Raw genomic sequence first — 17,605 nt, forward strand, 5'->3', positions numbered from 1 at the left:
GCCTCCCGCTGCTGCCCTGGGCCGCCGCTGCGGAAGCGCCGCACCACCACTTCCGGTGCGCGAGGGATCGCGGGAAATGGAGTCCCGGCGCGAGCCACCTCCAACTCTCGCGGGATCTGCCTGCTCAGCGTGAGGCTCGCTGGGAAATGTAGTCTTACCCAGGAGCACTACTCGTCGGTGGCGCCCCGGGCGAGCCCCGCACTGCCCTCGAGGGTCGCGGCCGCGGCAGCCCCGGGTTCCCCGCGGCGGTCACTGGCCCGGCACTCACCGGGCACAGCCGCGGCACCTACCCGGGCGGCGCTGGGGCCGCCCACGCCGCCCGCCTCGGTTCCGGCCGCCACCGCCCCTCCCTCGCCCGGTGGTTCCGGGTCGCACATGAAGGCGGAGGCGCCGCCGCCGCTCTCGGTGGGCGCTGGGGCGGGGGCGGGGGAGGGCGGGCCCCGGGCGAGCAGCCCCCGGCTGCCCTGCCGGCACCGGCGCTGCCGTTCCCCGGGGGCGCCGGGGAGCCCTGGGGCCGCGCGTGGGAGCGTGTCCCGGGCCGACCCCACCCCTCGGGCCCAGGTCGTGTCCTGCTGCCCGGGGACACCGGGGGATACCGGGAGGGATACACGGCCAGAGCAGGTGCCGGAGCAGCGTGTGCCAGCGCCGCGTCCCGCCGGGCCGGGCCGGGCCGGGCCGGGCAGCCGCAGTCCTGGGGCAGGAGGCGCTGAGGGCGGCCGGCAGGTGGAGGCGGGCCCGGGTGCCTGGGCAGGGTGCCTGGGCTGCCGGCACGGGAAGGGGAGCTCGGCGGTGCCAGGACCTGCAAAGGCATTGCCAGATCGGCAACAGAAAGTAAAACCAGAACTGTGCTCGACCTGGCTTTGACCTCTTGGTCACAGGGTTGCTCTAGAGCCAGGCTGCCTCACTGAGTGGTGTGCAATTCCAGGTCACCTTTCCCTGCAGAGAAAACTGCTCATTCCGTGTCACTGATGGGAAATGTCTAACTCACGGGTTAGAACCCCACAGACGCCTGCCAGAACAAAATTAATGTGGTGAATAGTATGAAAATACTCATCTTCATGAGAAACTGGAACTGGAAAGTGCTGGAAGAGGCCCTTGCTCACTTCCAGGTCATTTAAGTGTTGTGTTTGGCATAGAAATAATTACTTTCTATTTTTTTTCCTCCTTGTTTGTTAGAAGATTTAAAAAGTCATTATGTGATGTAAGCAAATCAATAAATCAGGTTCAAGTCTTGGCAGATACCTGAGTTCCTCAAAATTCTTTGAGCATATTGGCTAATTTATAAATTACACAAAAAATACACAACAGAAAGCATTACAGTTCTGTGAATATGGGTAAGTTGCAAATCTTTTACAGATAAGGTAAAACATTCAAATTAGAAAGCTCAAATTCTTTAGGTCATACTACTATTCATGGGAGGAAAAAATATTTTAAATATCCATTTATTTAAATATAGATATACTTCATGGTGGTGTTGTCATATACATTTTAAATGAGGTTTTTGATTCTGGATATGTCTTAGAAATAACTTGTAATGTGTTTGGGGAGAGAAAAGCAGCAAACCCCCCCAGGTATTTGCTGAAAAGAATGAATGCCAACATTTGTGTGCCAGCATAGTTTGCAAAAGCTGTTTCCCAAGCCACGCCTTTTGGTTTCCTCCCACAATTCAAGTATACTACTAATGCTAGAAAATCAGAAAGTCAGTTCAGAGTGTGTTTCTGCATATTTCCATCAGCGACGTAAGGCAAGACTGTGTGTATGGAGCAGACAAAAGCACATCATCATTTAGGTGCTCAAAAATAATGCTGAGATATTATATAATACCAAATATCCTCCTTTCTTTCTTTTTGTGGGGACCTCGGTCAAAAGGAGTTGTTTGGGCTGTTTCTTGTATTTGTGGAAGGTTCCTAAAATGGAGTATTTCAGAATCCTTATTTTTGCACAGTTGTGAATGCATAGAGGGATTCTGAAAGAATTACTGATTAAAGCTTCTGCCTCCCCTTTACCTTTCTTCCCTTTTCCTTGAAAAAGCATGAAACGGGCTTAAGTCTTGTCTACAATTAACATGAACTCAATTGTCTTCAATGTAGCAATCTCACAAGTGCCCATTACAAATTATCACATAGTCAATGAATTATTCTGGTATTTGCACTCCAGTTAGAATGAACAATAGTTTAGCTTTTCATTTTATTGTTGTTTGTAGCAACACATTTGTTTTCCCAACTATTTTGGCAGGCAGCCAGCTGCCTCCCTTTTCTGCACACTCCCTGACTTAGTTGATGTGTTTGTTTGTGTGTCCTCTGCCCCGTTAAAATTCTGGTCCGTAGCCAGGTTCTGCCTGCTGGCATCTGCAGCCCCCAAGGCTCAGCATTTTGCTCCAGCCCTGTATCTTGTTTTGTCAGGCTTGCAGCTGAAGCCTGGTTTAAATCCTAATCCTTGTTACTCCCTAGGGAGAGATGAAGGTGTGGGAAACCTTAGGGCACAGATTTTCAAATTCCTCCAATGCATTAAGACTTTAAAGGGCCTATTTTATTTGAATCCCAACCAGCACACCACACTGGTTGTTGTGTGTCAGGGAAAAGCTCTGGTGAATATGGCCTGCAAGAAAGAGGACTGCAAGCTCTAAGAGGGGACCAAGAGGAAATACATCATTTTTAACAGCAAAAGCAAAGTCATGCTGGGTAAGAGTAACTCCAGATATCACAGCAGGTAGAAGACGAGCCTGGCTGCAAGGCAGCTTTGGAAGAAGAGACCCTGGGGGTTCTGACAAGCAGCTAGTTGAATATGATTTCTCCAGTGGGGTCCAGCTTCATACTGGGCTGTGTTAACAAGAGCACAGCCAGTAGGTCATGTGAAATTATTTTTTCCCGTTCTATTGAGCACTCATAATCCCCAAAAATTGGAATACTGTGCCCAGTTTTGAGCTCAATACTGAAAGAAAAACCTGAGAATTCAGTGGAGGAACCATACAGGGCAGGAACACTTACAAGGTACAAGCACCTGTAAGGCAAGAACACTGGATTTGTTCAGCACAGGGCAAAAGAATAAGGCAGAGCCAGTTGACATTTTTTAAGCTACCTAATGGGCACAGGACAATGCAGAGCCAAACTCTCCTTTGTGGAGTCATCCCTGCCAGTGATGAGAGGCAAGTGTCACAAATTACAGGAAAAAAATTCAGACAGCTAAAGAAGAAACAAATCTGGTGGCTAAACCATCAGTTTTCTGACTACTGACAAGGATGGAGATTTTGTACTTGACTAGACAAAGGTTCTCCACATCCTGCCCCGATTTTGAAGGATTCCCTGCTTTGAGCACAGATTGGACCAGAGACCTCCCAAGTTTCTTTCCAGTCTAAATTATTCCACACTTCTAAGAAAGCATGGGACCCCCACCAAGCTCGAGCCACCTGTCCATATGGCAGTAAGCTAAACAGATTTGGATACCCGACACCAGCAAGCTCGAGTTTATTTTGGGCACAGCTGATGCACGAGAAAATATCACTATCTGCGTAAAACACCTCTTTGTAGTGATGTAACTGACAGCCACGAGCTCTTGAATACAAAAATGTCTGAGTTTCCATAGAAACTAACTTGGTTAATCCTTCCTGCATCCAGCCATTTCTCTACAGTAGAGACTCAAGGCTGCCAGCACAACTTTACAAAAAGACACCCCCAAATCCACACATGCACCTCACAGTGGGAGCATCTCTCTGACCTGGATGCTGGTCAAACAAGGGGTGAATACTTGGCTAGGTGTGTATCATACCACACAACACCAACAACTGACTTCAGCACTGAAAATGATCCTCACCACATGAGAGCACAGCATCCCTCACCAGAAAATAGAGGCTGAGTTAGCTGTACTGGCAGCACAGGGACACCATGGTGTGACAACTGATCTGTGTTGAAAAATGTCATTAGGACAGACACTGCATTCTCCTCTACCATGTCTAGTTTGCCATGCCTTTAACTTTTCCCTTCCCCTCTGCTTCTAGTTGAGTTACTCCATTCCTAGACCTTGTGTTCTTAAAAGGATAAGGATTTTCAGTGAGCACAAGAGCAAACCACCATACCAGTTTCTCACCATTTTGCCATTGATCAAACTACAGTGCATTCCCTAAATTCCTCCTGTCCCAATGACAACTTCCTCAGTCATAAGCCACATACCTCTACTGTGAAAGTAAGTATTCTGTTGTTGATCAGAGAGGGGATTTTGTTTTTTAAAAATTACAACTCTTCATGGGTAGTTAATGAATTATTTCAGTTGAATAATTAGAAACATAAGACCTCCACTTTTCTTCATGCCAGTAATCTGCAGAAGCATGTTGTAAAAATAGAATTTGAATACAAGACAACCACACAGAGTTATCTGCAAGTCACTGAGACATTGTAGCTTTCACTGTGTCCACAGCTTATTACCAGAGACCACTAGTATATAACACAGGAAACAGAAGGAAATACTCAACTTCTTTCATGCTCCCTCCATTGCAAGGCATGGCTGCCTTCTCTTGGTTCTCAGTTGGAATCCAGGCACAGAATGTATAAGATTTCAGTCTGCTGAAAAAGAACAGTCTTGTGTTTCTAGGTACCCCTGAGGTTTTTGCCATTTATAGGAGATTTTTTTGCCTGTTGTAGTTTTTTTATCTCTTTGATTCAAAGTGACAAACAGTCAACATCTTCCTACACTTGCTTCTAGACATGCACATACAATTACTGATCCCATATGCTTTCTTCTTTGTGTACTGGACACTCAGTTGTAATACCTTAAAATTAATCACTACATTAACCCACATCCTCTAAAAGACAAACTAACATAACTGCAGGCTCAAATGCATTGTGCAGCCAACAAAGCAAATGTCTAGCTTGATTTTCCCTGCAATTTCAAAGTTGGAACCACTTGCCTTCCCCTGTTTCTGCAGACAACATCTCACAGAACATTTAGAGAACACTTTTTATCTTTGCTGCTGTTAAAGAAGCACAGTGAACTCAAAGGATTCCTCATTTTTCCCACCTTATGGGTTAGTTCTGCAGTACTCAGCCACTGGTGCCCAATGCTAACAGCTGACCAGAACTGAGAAACTATCTCAGGAAGAGAAGGGAAAGAACATATTACTCAAATTTCTAAGAACTTGTTTCAGTCACAGAGCTGTTTTCACAATAACAGAAGAGAGCAGAGAGGCCTCGGGTACATCCTACAAACAAGAAGCTGACAGTAGAGAAGCTCAGTATAGAGGGAAAAAACCTGCTCTGTCTCTCCATCCAGAACTGTCCTGCTTACATTATATTTAGGCAGCTTTGGGGGTTTTTTGTGGTTTTTTTTAATTAAGATTAAGCAAAAGAGATTTTTAGACAGTAACAAAGGTAGAAAGCACACTGGTCAGACCATACAGTTTGAGAAGCAGGGTGTTGTGCTAACAGCAATATCCCTCCTCAGCAATTTTGTAATCAGCATTTACAACAATACCCAAAGAAATACACAAAATTATCAGTCAGCTCAGCAAACACACTGCATTTAATGCAGAAAATTCAAATGCCAAATCCATCTCACTTCTCTTTCAAAGAAGAACACAACAGAACCCCACTAACCCAGCCTCAGCAGCCGCTCTTTGCACCCTCCTGCCCACCGAACCCCAGCTGCTCCTGGTGCAGCTGTTCCAGAGCTGAGCACATTCAGCTCAGGGAATCCTTCTGGCCACATCCCCCACAGCAACCCTGTGCTCCTCTCTACCCTTCTAGGTCTTACACCACTTTTCTACCAGCTCCTGAATCTATCTAGGCAGGAGTTAGGAGGCTTTCCTTGGCTTTTGGCTCAAGGAAGACTTAACCACATATGTCAGGCAGAGTTTATGGACTAATACTACAAATGTTCACCTTTATAGGCTGGGAGCAGTTCATTAGAATGACGTGCAAGCCTGAGTGACCACCCTGAGGGACAGTCCAGCTCGGCAGTGACAGCCGAGGTACAACCCAGGGGCAGAAGCTGAAAATAGGAGGTGAGGACTGCCAGAATTCAGAAATTTGAGCGTAGCAAAATATCTGTAGGTTCAGCTGTTAACCAGCCAAAAATCAGCTGTGGAGGATGGTTCAGCTGCACTCCCAGCATCTCTTTTGCCCACACTAGGTGGTCATGGCAGAGCAGGTTTGTTCAGCTCTTGATAATAGTTGTGGCATAATTCAAGTCTGTATCTATTCAAACTAAATGTGAGATAAACTCCCTGCAGATCTCCAAGACAGCCCCCACTTGCTACTGAGAGCTATTCAGATACTAATGCTCATTCTGGCTACAGAATCACTGAATGATTTATCCTTTTAATTTATTTATATTTTCTCTCTTTTTTAATACCATTTAATCTTCCTGGTTCCAGTTACCACATCTGTAAGATCAGATCTCTTCTGGGGCTTTACTTACTGAAAGCTTCACCCCTTTTCTGTTACTTTTTAAGATTATTCAGCTAGAGAGTGTATTCTGAACAGTATCTACCGTCATATTAATTAAAATTAAATAAAGGTTTGCATTATTATATGGGTTTCCCACTCTACCCTGCATGTATCTCTATAACCTGCTGCTTCTAAAATACATTTCTTTGCTAACACTTGTTTACAGGGCTTCAGTGGCCTGTGTAGTTTTATTTTCTCTCACTTTGCCGTGGCCTCTCTCTCTCCAATCACTGCAGTATATGATACACTAGAAGATTGTATCACAGGTCATGCTGTTTCCCCTCTCCATGAAATTCCAAATTGATTGGATTTCAAATCCATTTTTGGATTCAGAAAATAGTTAATTTGTTGCTTTTTCTTCTGCTTTTTCATACAGTGGTTTTACTTCCATAGGGACTTCTTTTGATACAGAAGAGAAAAAGATGTAACCTGTTTTGGAGCTTTAACTACATTTAACAGTGTTAATCAGTTCCTCATTTGGACCATAGATCACCCTACTTTGGTTTTGCTGCATTTATTTCCTTTCAGTGAAATGGGAAATTTCTGATCAACATCATGTAACACTCACTGTTTTACTTGCCTTTCTTACTATATTATTTCCCTTGCCTCAATCCATCACTCTTTGTATTCCCCAGGAGCAAATGCAATGATACAGTAATGTTTTGTCTGCTTTCATTTGATTTCTAGGAAAAGCATCAGCCTGTCATGAAAAATAACCCATTACTCATCTCTTCAGTTGATCATGGATAGTTTTCCCTCTAATCGACCTGAGTGCTCCTCAGAAGGCTGTCTTGTCAGAGCTCCTCTTCTCAGCTGCTGTCTTGGTTTTGCTGCAGATAAAGAGCAGATAAACATTTATACGCTTTCTCAGGGGTTTTCCATCCCATTCACCATGCAACACCACCTTCCTTTTGTTTGTAGGGTAACTTTCTCAGGCAGAGTAATAAACATTTTCATATTTCTTGGTGTCATCTGGGTAGCTCCTTCCTTGCTGCCATCTGGGTAGCTCCTTCCTTGCTGCCATACCCAGAATACCTGCAGTATTTTGAGAGATCTGCAGTGCTGCACTCACTGCCTATGGCTGGCACAATTAAACAATGGTTCCATTGCTTCACTGTTTGGATTTGCTGAGTTTGTTCTCTTTTGCTTCCCTGGCTGCTGCTAACCCCTTGTGACTATCCCTTGTGGCACTAAGCTATTTCCCAGGCTGCTGAAGAGAGGATCTTATGAACGTGTTAGCAGCCATATCAGCTCACTTACTTCCTTTTGTTAATAGGGGGTGTTTTTTAATGTGCTCTGACAACTGGATAGAGTCTATAAGTTCTGACTGCTACGACTTCTGACATTCTTCAGAGACAATGGACAGGGTAAATTACAGGATGGTAGAACAGGATTCATGAGATTTTGATTGCTTAACCATAGACATGAAACACAGTCACTTCCAGATAGCTTTTTACAGGTGTTTCCCAATGTCCCATAGGGGACCTTCCCAGTGTGTCAGTGGCAGCACTAGAAAAAGGTACAGGATAGCCTTGGACAGTGCCCATTCTGGAGGAAATACCTCCTTTCTGCAGGGACTCACAGGAAAGTAGTTGTGCAAGCTAGCTTGAAGTTGCCAAAATAAAGAAACTCACTTTGAAGCATACAGTTTCATACAGTATTTTGTACAATTATGGTTGGAAATGTGCTCAGCTACGGAAAATGGAAAAACCAAGCACAGTGAGAGAGGAGATCTTTCTGATTCTGTGGTAAAATATTAAGAGAAAGATGGAAGGTGCAGTTTATATTGCAGAAAAGTGACCTGAAAATATTAGGCAATTTCAAATTTGGAAAAAATTTGGTCCATTTTTTGTTGCAGATGATGCAGAAATGCAAAAGAAACAGGGGGTTTTGATAATGGATTGGGAAGTGAAACGCTTGCTAAGAAAGAAAAATACCCATGTGACACACACTCTGATAATGGTCTGAAAACCCAGGAGTCAGAATACTTGTTTTTGGAAAACCTTATTCTGCTGCTTTGGTGTGCTGGTGTCCATCTGTCTGTTTTCAGTATAGTTTGGAATAATTTGTTCAGAACAGAACTGTCTCTCCATTGACTGAAGAGTTGCTTTGTTTTCTGTGACAGGCAAGGGTCAGAGGAGCATTTGTAAAGCAAAAGGCACAAACCTTTGCTGATTCTGTTGTCTCACAGATTTCATTCTGCTGCAGCTGGTGGCTGAGCACTTCTGCCTGGGATGGCGGAGGATCAGGAGCTGACTCAGGCACACAAAGCTCCACTGGAGCCCTCCCTCCAGCAGCGCAGCAGCAACACTTACCGCAGTGCAGAGCACTCGCAGGCGCTGCTCAGCGGCCTGGTGTCTCTCCGGGACAGCAGCATCCTCTTCGATGTGGTTCTGGTGGTGGAAGACAAACCCATCGAGGCTCATCGCATCCTTCTGGCTGCATCCTGTGACTACTTCAGGTACACTTCAGTAACAAGCACGAGTGTGACTGTCAGTCAAAACAACGACATCCAAATCTTCTGTCTGGGCATACTCCTTCTGAATCTAAAATCGGACCTGTAAGATGGAGCTGAGGCTGTTTCACAGTACTAACTATGGCTTTATTCATCTCTGTTATTTCTCTGCAGAAATAAAGCTCTTGTTCCTGCACAATGAGCTTACCTCCACTAAATTCACTGTGGTACTTGGAGGTTTATAAAGAGGAGAGACTGTCTGAACTGGTGTCTTCTGCTTAAGAGCACTCTAAGTGGCTTTTAACATATCCTTAGCATTGTAAGACTTGTGGTGACCATTGCATAATACACAAAAACTCACTGGAGGTGACTCACTGGCCATTAAACCAGGCAGTCCCCAATCAATTTGATTAGCAGTTCCTTTGTTTTCATAAAGCAAACACCCAAGACAATCCAGACAAACTTCTAACTGAAGGAAGATCTGCTCTACCTTAGAAAAAAATTCCCACTGTCCCATTTCCTCTGTGTTTCCTCTTTCCCCACACCCAGAGTATGTGCCTTTGACCATTGACTATCCATATATACTGGGTCTGTATTTAAGTCCTTCACCTGTTGTACCTTCTTGGTTGCCCCTACTGTTTTCCTGCACAATGAAGAGTTACTTTCTTAGGTCCTAAATGCCTGTACTCTTAACTTAGAGAAGAGGTAAACACATAAAAATGTCTAGCTAGGTTTTTGTATTTCTGAATATTTTTTATGTTCCCAGGACAACATAAGATGAGCAAACTGGAAATAGCTTCACTGCAAATCTGCCATAGCATGTGTCCTTGTCTGTTTTGCAGAGGAATGTTTGCAGGAGGATTGAGAGAGATGGAACAAGAAGAAGTTCATATTCATGGCATCTCCTACAATGCAATGTGTAAAATCTTGAACTTCATTTACACTTCTGAGCTGGAACTCAGTGTGAACAGTGTACAGGAAACCTTATCTGCAGCCTGTCAGCTTCAGGTGAGGTACTGGGAGATGTGACAAAAAAGAAACAGGAAACAAAAGCAATGATGAAAGAAACAGAAAACATGGATATGTGGTTAGAGGGAGGGTTAAGAGGTGAGCAGGAGCATGGACACGGTAAGGATTTTGGGGATGCTGTATCCACTGGAACTAACTGTGGAAGGATAGGGACAATGAATGGGTGTACATCTCATTTGTGCCAATGGTTTCTTTACTTAAGACATTACCCATTTCATCTAGAGGAGCATTTTATATAGCATCCACTTTCACTGAGCTGCTTATGAAAGCTTCCCTGAAAGAGAATATCCCTGGCCTATGGTAAAGAATAGGTTTTGAGGCTCAGAAATTGTTGTGCTGCTCAAGGTCATCCCCAAGTGAGTCCACAGGCACATGACCTCTCCTGACTCCATCACTACAGGAAATCCTGCCACTATGGTTTGCACTAAGTGCAGAGTTCATGTGCTTTTAAGACAAGGGTTTTTTTCCCTAATTTCCCCTGCAGCTAACTGCTGCACAAGGCTTTGGTACTAAATCTTAAACTTTTTGAGTGCTTGCTTTGGTTGGTTTTTACACACTTTGTTAGCAGAGAGGCTCCTGGACATCAGTTAGTTCTTTGTTTGCCAGTAGTTCCTCCTGCCAGATACAACTTCAAATTGTGTTCAGAAGACAATACTAAATACTCATTTTCCTTTCCAATGGCTCCCTAAGCTCTTGAGTGATGTATTTGTTACAATCTTTGATATAGTATGTTTGTAGTGCTCTGAAAAAACAAACACAGATGGAATCACCATGTCCTCTGTATCTGTTTTGCTGACTGCTCCAGGGCAGGCTGCAGAGCAGGCAGCCCTGCTGCCCAGTGTCCCACGTGTCTTGGAAGACACACTGCTGCTGCACCTGAAGCCAAACTCAGTCTTGCAGTACAGTGTGGCTAGAAGAGCTGTATTATATTCATCTTCATAGCCACACTGAGTTCTCTTTCTCTGGAGAAAGGTGAACAGGGCACAAGTGAGCGTGGTGGTCAGACTGTGAAGAGAGCATACATTTTGTGGATAATTTCCTTAAAGTCATCCCAGGCTTCATTCCCCTGTCCCTCAAGTGTGGGGCAGGTGGTGTCTGAAATGAAAAATCTCTTTCTCTCTCTCTCTTGCAGATTCCAGAAGTCATTAAGTTCTGTTGTGATTTCCTCATGTCCTGGGTAGATGAAGAGAACATCCTTGATGTGTACAGACTAGCTGACCACTATGACTTGAGGCATTTGAGTGAGCAACTGGACTCCTACATTTTGAAGAACTTTACAGCTTTCTCAAGGACACAAGTGTACCGACAGCTACCCCTGCAGAAGGTCTACTCCCTTCTCAGCAGCAACCGTTTAGAGGTTAACTATGAGTTTGAAGTTTATGATGGAGCACTTTTTTATCACTATTCTCCAGAGGAACTGGAGACAGATCAGGTCTCCCTGATGGAGCCCCTTAAGCTCCTTGAGACAGTTCGTTTTCCTCTGATGGAACCCCAGATCCTGCAAAGGCTTCATGACAAATTAAGTCCATGTCCTTTAAAGGATACAGTTGCAGATGCATTAATGTACCACAAGAATGAATGTCTTCAGCCAATGCTTCAGAGCTCCCAGACACAGCTGAGATCAGAGTTCCAGTGTGTAGTGGGATTTGGAGGGATGCATTCTACTCCATCCATTGTCCTCAGTGATCAAGCCAAGTATCTGAACCCCTTGTTGGGGGAGTGGAGGCACTTTACAGCTGCGCTAGCCCCCAGAATGTCCAACCAAGGGATTGCTGTTCTCAATAATTTTGTATATTTAATTGGTGGAGACAACAATGTAAGTGGTTTTCGAGCGGAGTCAAGATGTTGGAGGTAAGATAAGGATAATCCTGCTATTCATTTTATTGCCACCCTGTTGCCCATTTCTGAGTCAGTAAGCCAGTAGACAGTCAGTACACCTGCCAGCCCAAAGATTAGGAACTGAGCAGGAGCCTCACTGAAAGAAAACACAAGAAATGAGCTTCATAGTAACAGGCAGCTCCCAGCAGTGCTTATGAGACCAAGCCAAGCCTGACAGTGTAGAAACAGGTACTCATTCAAGAGTATTACTCATGCTTCTTTCTGCCTTGTTAGAGGAGGGAAGTATTAAAAGTGTGGGAAGTAGTAATGAACCTGAACTCTGAGTTGTCTAGATGTTCTCTAACTAGCATTTTTTGGAAGTCTTCTATGTATAGTTCTTGTCCCAGTACAAAAGCATTTTAAATAAAATGCTATTTGTAACAGATTTTCAAAAATCTGTGTGCATAATAGCAGCATTCCAGAGTCGTTTTACATTACTGTGTGACAGGGAAAAGAGCAGGAGGAAGGATCAGGTTTAGATCTTCACGCCCATTACATTGCAAAAACAGATATAAACCCTTTTGCCTTTATGTTGTGCTCATTTTAACAAGTCTTAGCTGAGTTGATGTTATTTTATGGCATGCATAGCTTCAATTCTCAACCAGTTTTCAATGTAAGTAAAATTTCCAGATGAGAGAGATAGTTTGATGTGAAAGTGAATAATGAGATTCCCTTTGAACAGCAGATATTTGGGGAAAAGAATCAAAGAACCCACCACATATTTATGCCCTTCTTGAAGATCCAGATTCAGTCTTTGTGTTATTTTTAGACTGTGTTACCTCGTAGAATGGCTTTGTGCAAATAGAGATGGTGATATGTAACCTACATACACAGCAGTGTACAAGATAATGGAAAACCTGGGTTTTTACAACATGATGGTGTCAGCTAAAATGCTGTTTAAATTTATCTTCTATAAATAGAATAAAACAACTTTGCTAATAATAAAATGCCGACAAGGCCAAATTTCACATCACTTACAGATGAGCTCAATTTCAGCTGAAGACAGTGCAGTAACCCACATCCATGGAACTGTCTGGTATTCCAGCAGTGATTCTCTGGCTGCAGGAATAACTTTCTTTGATCCCACTCTTTTACAAGGTATGACCCACGACACAACAGATGGTTCCAGATCCAGTCCCTGCAGCAAGAGCACGCTGACCTCAGTGTTTGTGTCGTGGACAACTATATTTATGCTGTCGCAGGCCGAGATTACCATGAAGACCTGAGGGAAGTGGAGAGGTATGATCCTAAAACCAACACTTGGGAATATGTGACACCTCTGAAGAAGGAGGTAAGGAGTGCATTAGCCACACACACTACCACAATTCCCCAGTTCTTGATTTAATCTTGCTAGATGTTTTTCTCAGGTGTAACTTTTAATTGCTGATATTCAGATGGAAAGTAGTAAACTCTGTATATGCAATAAATGAACAACAAGAAAATAAAATAATAGCATATGTAAATTACATTTTCCAGTTAAATGCTTATTTTTCCTGTTGCTTGTTGATTTCGCCTGAATCTTTATTGTGTTAATCCTTAAAACTATTAATAAAACAAATAATAAATGTGTGTCAGTGCTGAAAATATTAAAAGCTTGAATTGAGTGCTACTAAGTAGAATAATTTGCATTCTTGATAACACTGCTTGTATAAGAAAAATCACCAATAAAAAGGCTTCTAAGTAGATTAGGGAGTAAAGTTATAGTATTAATGATCTTCTAATCAAGGAACAATAAAGACAGAGGATGCTGCTGTTCTGGAAGTTTCCGAAATTCTAGCGTGTTTCATTCAGAAATCCACTGTAATAATATCTTAGAACTGTCCATAAGAAAATCCTTTCTGCTTTTGATCTCTGTGTAACTCATGAGGAATATCACCCCCTTCATGTCTATTCCCTGCTTCCAAACTGGGAGAAATCCATAAATCCAGACCTCAACTTCTTGCTTTGCCATTGGTGTGGTGGTGCAGGTGTACGCCCATGCAGGAGCAGCGCTGGATGGGAAGATGTACATCACCTGTGGGAGGAGAGGAGAGGATTATTTGAAGGAGCTGCAGTGCTATGACCCAAGGACTGACCGCTGGGATGTCCTGGCAGACGGCCCAGTGAGACGGGCGTGGCACGGGATGGCTGCACTGCTGGGAAAGCTCTACGTCATCGGGGGAAGCAACAACGATTCTGGCTACAGGAGGGACGTTCACCAGGTGAGACCATGTCACACCTGTGCCTGTTCTTGATTTCTCATGGATGCTGGCACTTAGGTGTAATGTCTTTCTCCTGCTAAGTGTGCAAATAAAACTGTCTGCTCAGCAATGGCTCCTGGATGACCTCTCCCCCACTCACCTGCAGAACAGGCAATGATTTATTTATTTTGTCAGTCTTGAAGACTTTTTCTCACCCACAAAGCATTAAAGCTCTAGCACTTGGAATTCTTATCAATTTTAAAGCATCTCTGATGGATAGCTTCATTGGCATGCATATGCCCAGTAAGTAGCACATCAGTTTAATTTACTTCATGCTGCCTTTACGTGCATTTTTTCTAAGTGGAGAACTTTTGAATTACCAATGTGTAATTGCAGGGCAAAGCTGTTAAGGATATGTTGGATGGCAGTTGTATAATGCAATTAAAATGTGCAGTATCTGATGGTAAGGGATGTCTGGAGAGAATTCTCTTGAACCTTATTCTAGCCTCTAGAACTACTAGAGACATGAAAAGAAGAGACAAAAAGTAACTTTTTATAGAGCCAGTGGAGATGGCAGAATTAAATTGAGCTGCAGAGTGTATCTGAATGATAAGAAGGTGCCTAGAAACAAAAGCAGTTAGCCAAGTAGGTAGCCAATGAAATCTAAAACTCTCCAACATATGGCGCAGAGGCAGCTTAGCAGATTTATCATATTTGTATGTTCCAGCATTTTTTCTCTAATGCAAACAGGTGCATTATGTCCGGGCTTATATTAGCACATGTCCTCATCTCTCTCCCTTTTGTGTACATTTTTGGAATGACATACAGCTGTTACTCCAGCAACAGGGTCAGAATTTGTGATTCCAAAGCTATGTGGCAACTATGCACAATTTTCTGCTGAGCACTGTACTTGTATTAGGTGGTCATATGCTGTCTCCATTATCAACACTGGCAAAAAAGACTGATGATATTCCTCCCTAAACAGTTTACCTTACAGCCAGGCCCTGTCACTAGGATACAAGCTCAGTTTTAGCTTCTCTCTTTTCTTTTTTTGTTTTACAGGTTGCCTGCTATAAGCCAAGCACAGATCAGTGGACAAATGTATGTCCACTTCCTGCAGGACATGGAGAGCCAGGCATCGCGGTTTTAGACAACAGGATTTATGTCTTGGGAGGAAGATCCCACAACAGGGGAATCCGCATGGACTATGTCCACATTTATGATGCAGAGAGAGACTGTTGGGAGGAAGGACCCCAGCTGGAGGATGATATTTCTGGGATGGCTGCCTGTGTCCTCACGTTGCCCAGGGCTATTCTAATGGAATCAGAGAAGTGGCTCTCAGAATGGCACGCAGACCGAATGAAGCATCACCTTGACTTTCCGTCAGAAGTTATGAGCGTATCAGACTGGGAGGAATTTGACAACTCAAGTGAAGATTAGAAAACTTTAATTTTTTTTTTTTTTTGCCAGTGGATGAGGAAACTAAGGCTTGGGAAAAGTACTTGAGAGATTTTATATGTCTTTCTTATATACATAAAAGTATTTAAAGGTTTTAAAAATAAGTGTTCTGCACAAAATGCCATTCACAGTCAATATCTACCCATCTGCAAGTGTTCTGCACAAAATGCACTTAGTCAGTACCTGCCCACCTGCCAGAAAGCAGTGGTTTTAAAGTAACCCCACAACTGCCATTTTCCCCCAGTTGTATAGAGGTTCTTGTAGTTTGAAGGAGGCTTTTCTCAGCCTTCAGCATGGACAGAAAAAAAAAAGCACAGAAGGCTCAGCTTGACTAGCTTCTTTCCTTCCAGCTTTTAGCTTGAAATAGCTTCTTGAGATTTCTTTTTCCTTTTCTTTTGGGTAATAAAATTTCCTAGCCAGCTTAATACAGGAAGGTAACACCTAGTGCTGCCCTCCTGTGCAGGTGTCAGACAGCTTGATTAGTTTTTCTGCAAGAGTGAACATACAGAAACAGGAACAGTAGCAAGAAAGTCTGAACCTTCATCTCATCTGGGCATGCAGCCATCCTTGTAACTGGCTGAGAGTCTGTGAACTGACACCCACTCCTGAACTTCTATACTGTAAGTTCTGTCAACACAGTGGAAAGAAGATTTCTAGAAAAATCTCTCTGTACAGAATATGGCAATCTCATCATTCCACTGTCAGACACATTTGTTCTCAACCATAAATTAATAAATTCTTGTCAGAACTTTTTTAACTGCTGTCTCCGTTTTATTAACAGTGATGTGGTGGCTGAAAGTTTCATTATATCCTAGAGCAGTATTGGCAAAGTTACCCTAGCCTGGGAGATGGGCAACTTCTTCATTCTTCTGTTATATGCTCTAGAAGAGAATAAAGAGAACAGAGATTAGTTTGCCACAGCAAAAGAGAAAAATAGTGAGATAACAAGAAGTATGGACTATTGCACTGGTCCGAGACCCTGCAGTAGCTGAACTAATGCCAGGAACTACAGCTGAGAAAGATAAGGCACAGTAAATCCTTCCTTCATGGGGCCTTAAAATAATTGGTTCCTGACTACCATCTTGCTTAACATTAGGTTAGAAGCTGATTTAAAATCTGAACCAGTGTCATACTGAACATTATGAGATCCTTCTTCTTGGAGGGGTGGAGTAATCAGTGCCACCAGAAAATCCTGAAAAACTACCAAAAGCTTTTAAATCTTATAGCAATAATGGGGTTTGAAAGGCCAAACCAGTGACAATCAGAATGACATGGGACTAGTAAAGTGACATCGTGACAAATACTGCACATGGATGTGCTACTTCAGAGAAATGCAGTAAGTTCCTGGATATTCCCCCTACTTGGGGGTATTCTGTTTATGGAAGCAAAGAGGATTTCAAAACAGACCTAGATTACTCTGCTTTGGTAAACTGGGCTTCTGGAAAAAGATTCAAGAGTATTTGCACATTTGTTTAAATAAGTTCAATATCTTTTTCTTGATAAGAGGGGCATTTGTTGGACTCTATTCTTCAGCACTGTCAATTTTCATCTCCATCTCTGAACCTTTGCCAATTGGCAGATAAAAGAGCTGGCAACTTCAGGAAGCCCTGATTATGAGCTTTTCCAGAAAATATTTTTTGATAGTGAACTCTGGACTGCACACAGGGTGTGGTAATACACTTAATTACACTGCAACATTAGAGATTGATAAATATTCCTTTTTTGCCTACAGAGTTACTTGTAATGTGTAGGAATTAAATGTAGCCTTCAGATGTAAGGACATACCCCTGACCTGGGTATCACCAGAACCACTCCTTCCAGACTGCAGGTGTCAATTTGTTTCCTCTGCAAACAAGTGATTAAAGACCCAGCTGTTTCTAACTGACATCTAACTCAGTGCAGTGCATTTTCCATTTTAACCAGCACCTCTAGACAGACCAGTGATGTCCTGTGTTATACAGAGATAGAGGGTTATTTATGTTATTTAGATGAAATCTTACCTTAACTCTTTAACAGTGAAAAAAGAAATAATCATTCTTTGTCCAGCTCATTTTCCAGTGTGTACCACTAGAGGGTATTACTCACTGTTACAAACAGCCAACCTGAGAGGCTAATTCTTAGATTACATAGGAGAAGACATTCATGAGTAATTAAGGAGCCAAAGAAAC

General features: G+C 43.2%; 1 protein-coding gene across 3 annotated transcripts; it reads left to right on the forward strand.

Moving 5' to 3' along the window:
* Nucleotides 1–15: 15 nt before the first annotated feature.
* KLHL22 (kelch like family member 22) lies at nucleotides 16–16,194 on the forward strand. Of its 3 annotated transcripts, XM_088064794.1 has the most exons (8): nucleotides 373–405; nucleotides 5,879–5,992; nucleotides 8,646–8,898; nucleotides 9,735–9,900; nucleotides 11,054–11,772; nucleotides 12,898–13,090; nucleotides 13,767–14,000; nucleotides 15,042–16,194. In XM_088064794.1, exons 3-8 carry the CDS (start codon nucleotides 8,672–8,674, stop codon nucleotides 15,417–15,419), a joined length of 1,917 nt encoding a protein of 638 aa, XP_087920920.1. In that variant the 5' UTR covers nucleotides 373–405; nucleotides 5,879–5,992; nucleotides 8,646–8,671; the 3' UTR covers nucleotides 15,420–16,194. The 3 variants fall into 3 exon arrangements, with proteins under 3 accessions (XP_014109321.1, XP_005524532.1, XP_087920920.1); XM_014253846.2 differs by lacking the exon at nucleotides 5,879–5,992 and having other exon boundaries at nucleotides 16–405; nucleotides 8,629–8,898; XM_005524475.3 differs by lacking the exon at nucleotides 5,879–5,992 and having other exon boundaries at nucleotides 16–405.
* Nucleotides 16,195–17,605: the final 1,411 nt, after the last annotated feature.

The sequence above is a fragment of the Pseudopodoces humilis genome, chromosome 20 (genome assembly GCF_049639895.1).
Source record: "Pseudopodoces humilis isolate 2021_Gansu_Grassland_sample_001 chromosome 20, ASM4963989v1, whole genome shotgun sequence".
NCBI lineage: Eukaryota > Metazoa > Chordata > Aves > Passeriformes > Paridae > Pseudopodoces > Pseudopodoces humilis.

Coding starts and splice junctions, on each gene's coding strand:
- KLHL22 (XM_014253846.2), top strand. CDS start 8,672: ATGGCGGAGGATCAGGAGCTGACTCAGGCACACAAAGCTCCACTGGAG. Junction 8,899..9,734: donor GCATCCTGTGACTACTTCAG/GTACACTTCAGT, acceptor TCTGTTTTGCAG/AGGAATGTTTGCAGGAGGAT. Junction 13,091..13,766: donor TGACACCTCTGAAGAAGGAG/GTAAGGAGTGCA, acceptor GTGGTGGTGCAG/GTGTACGCCCATGCAGGAGC.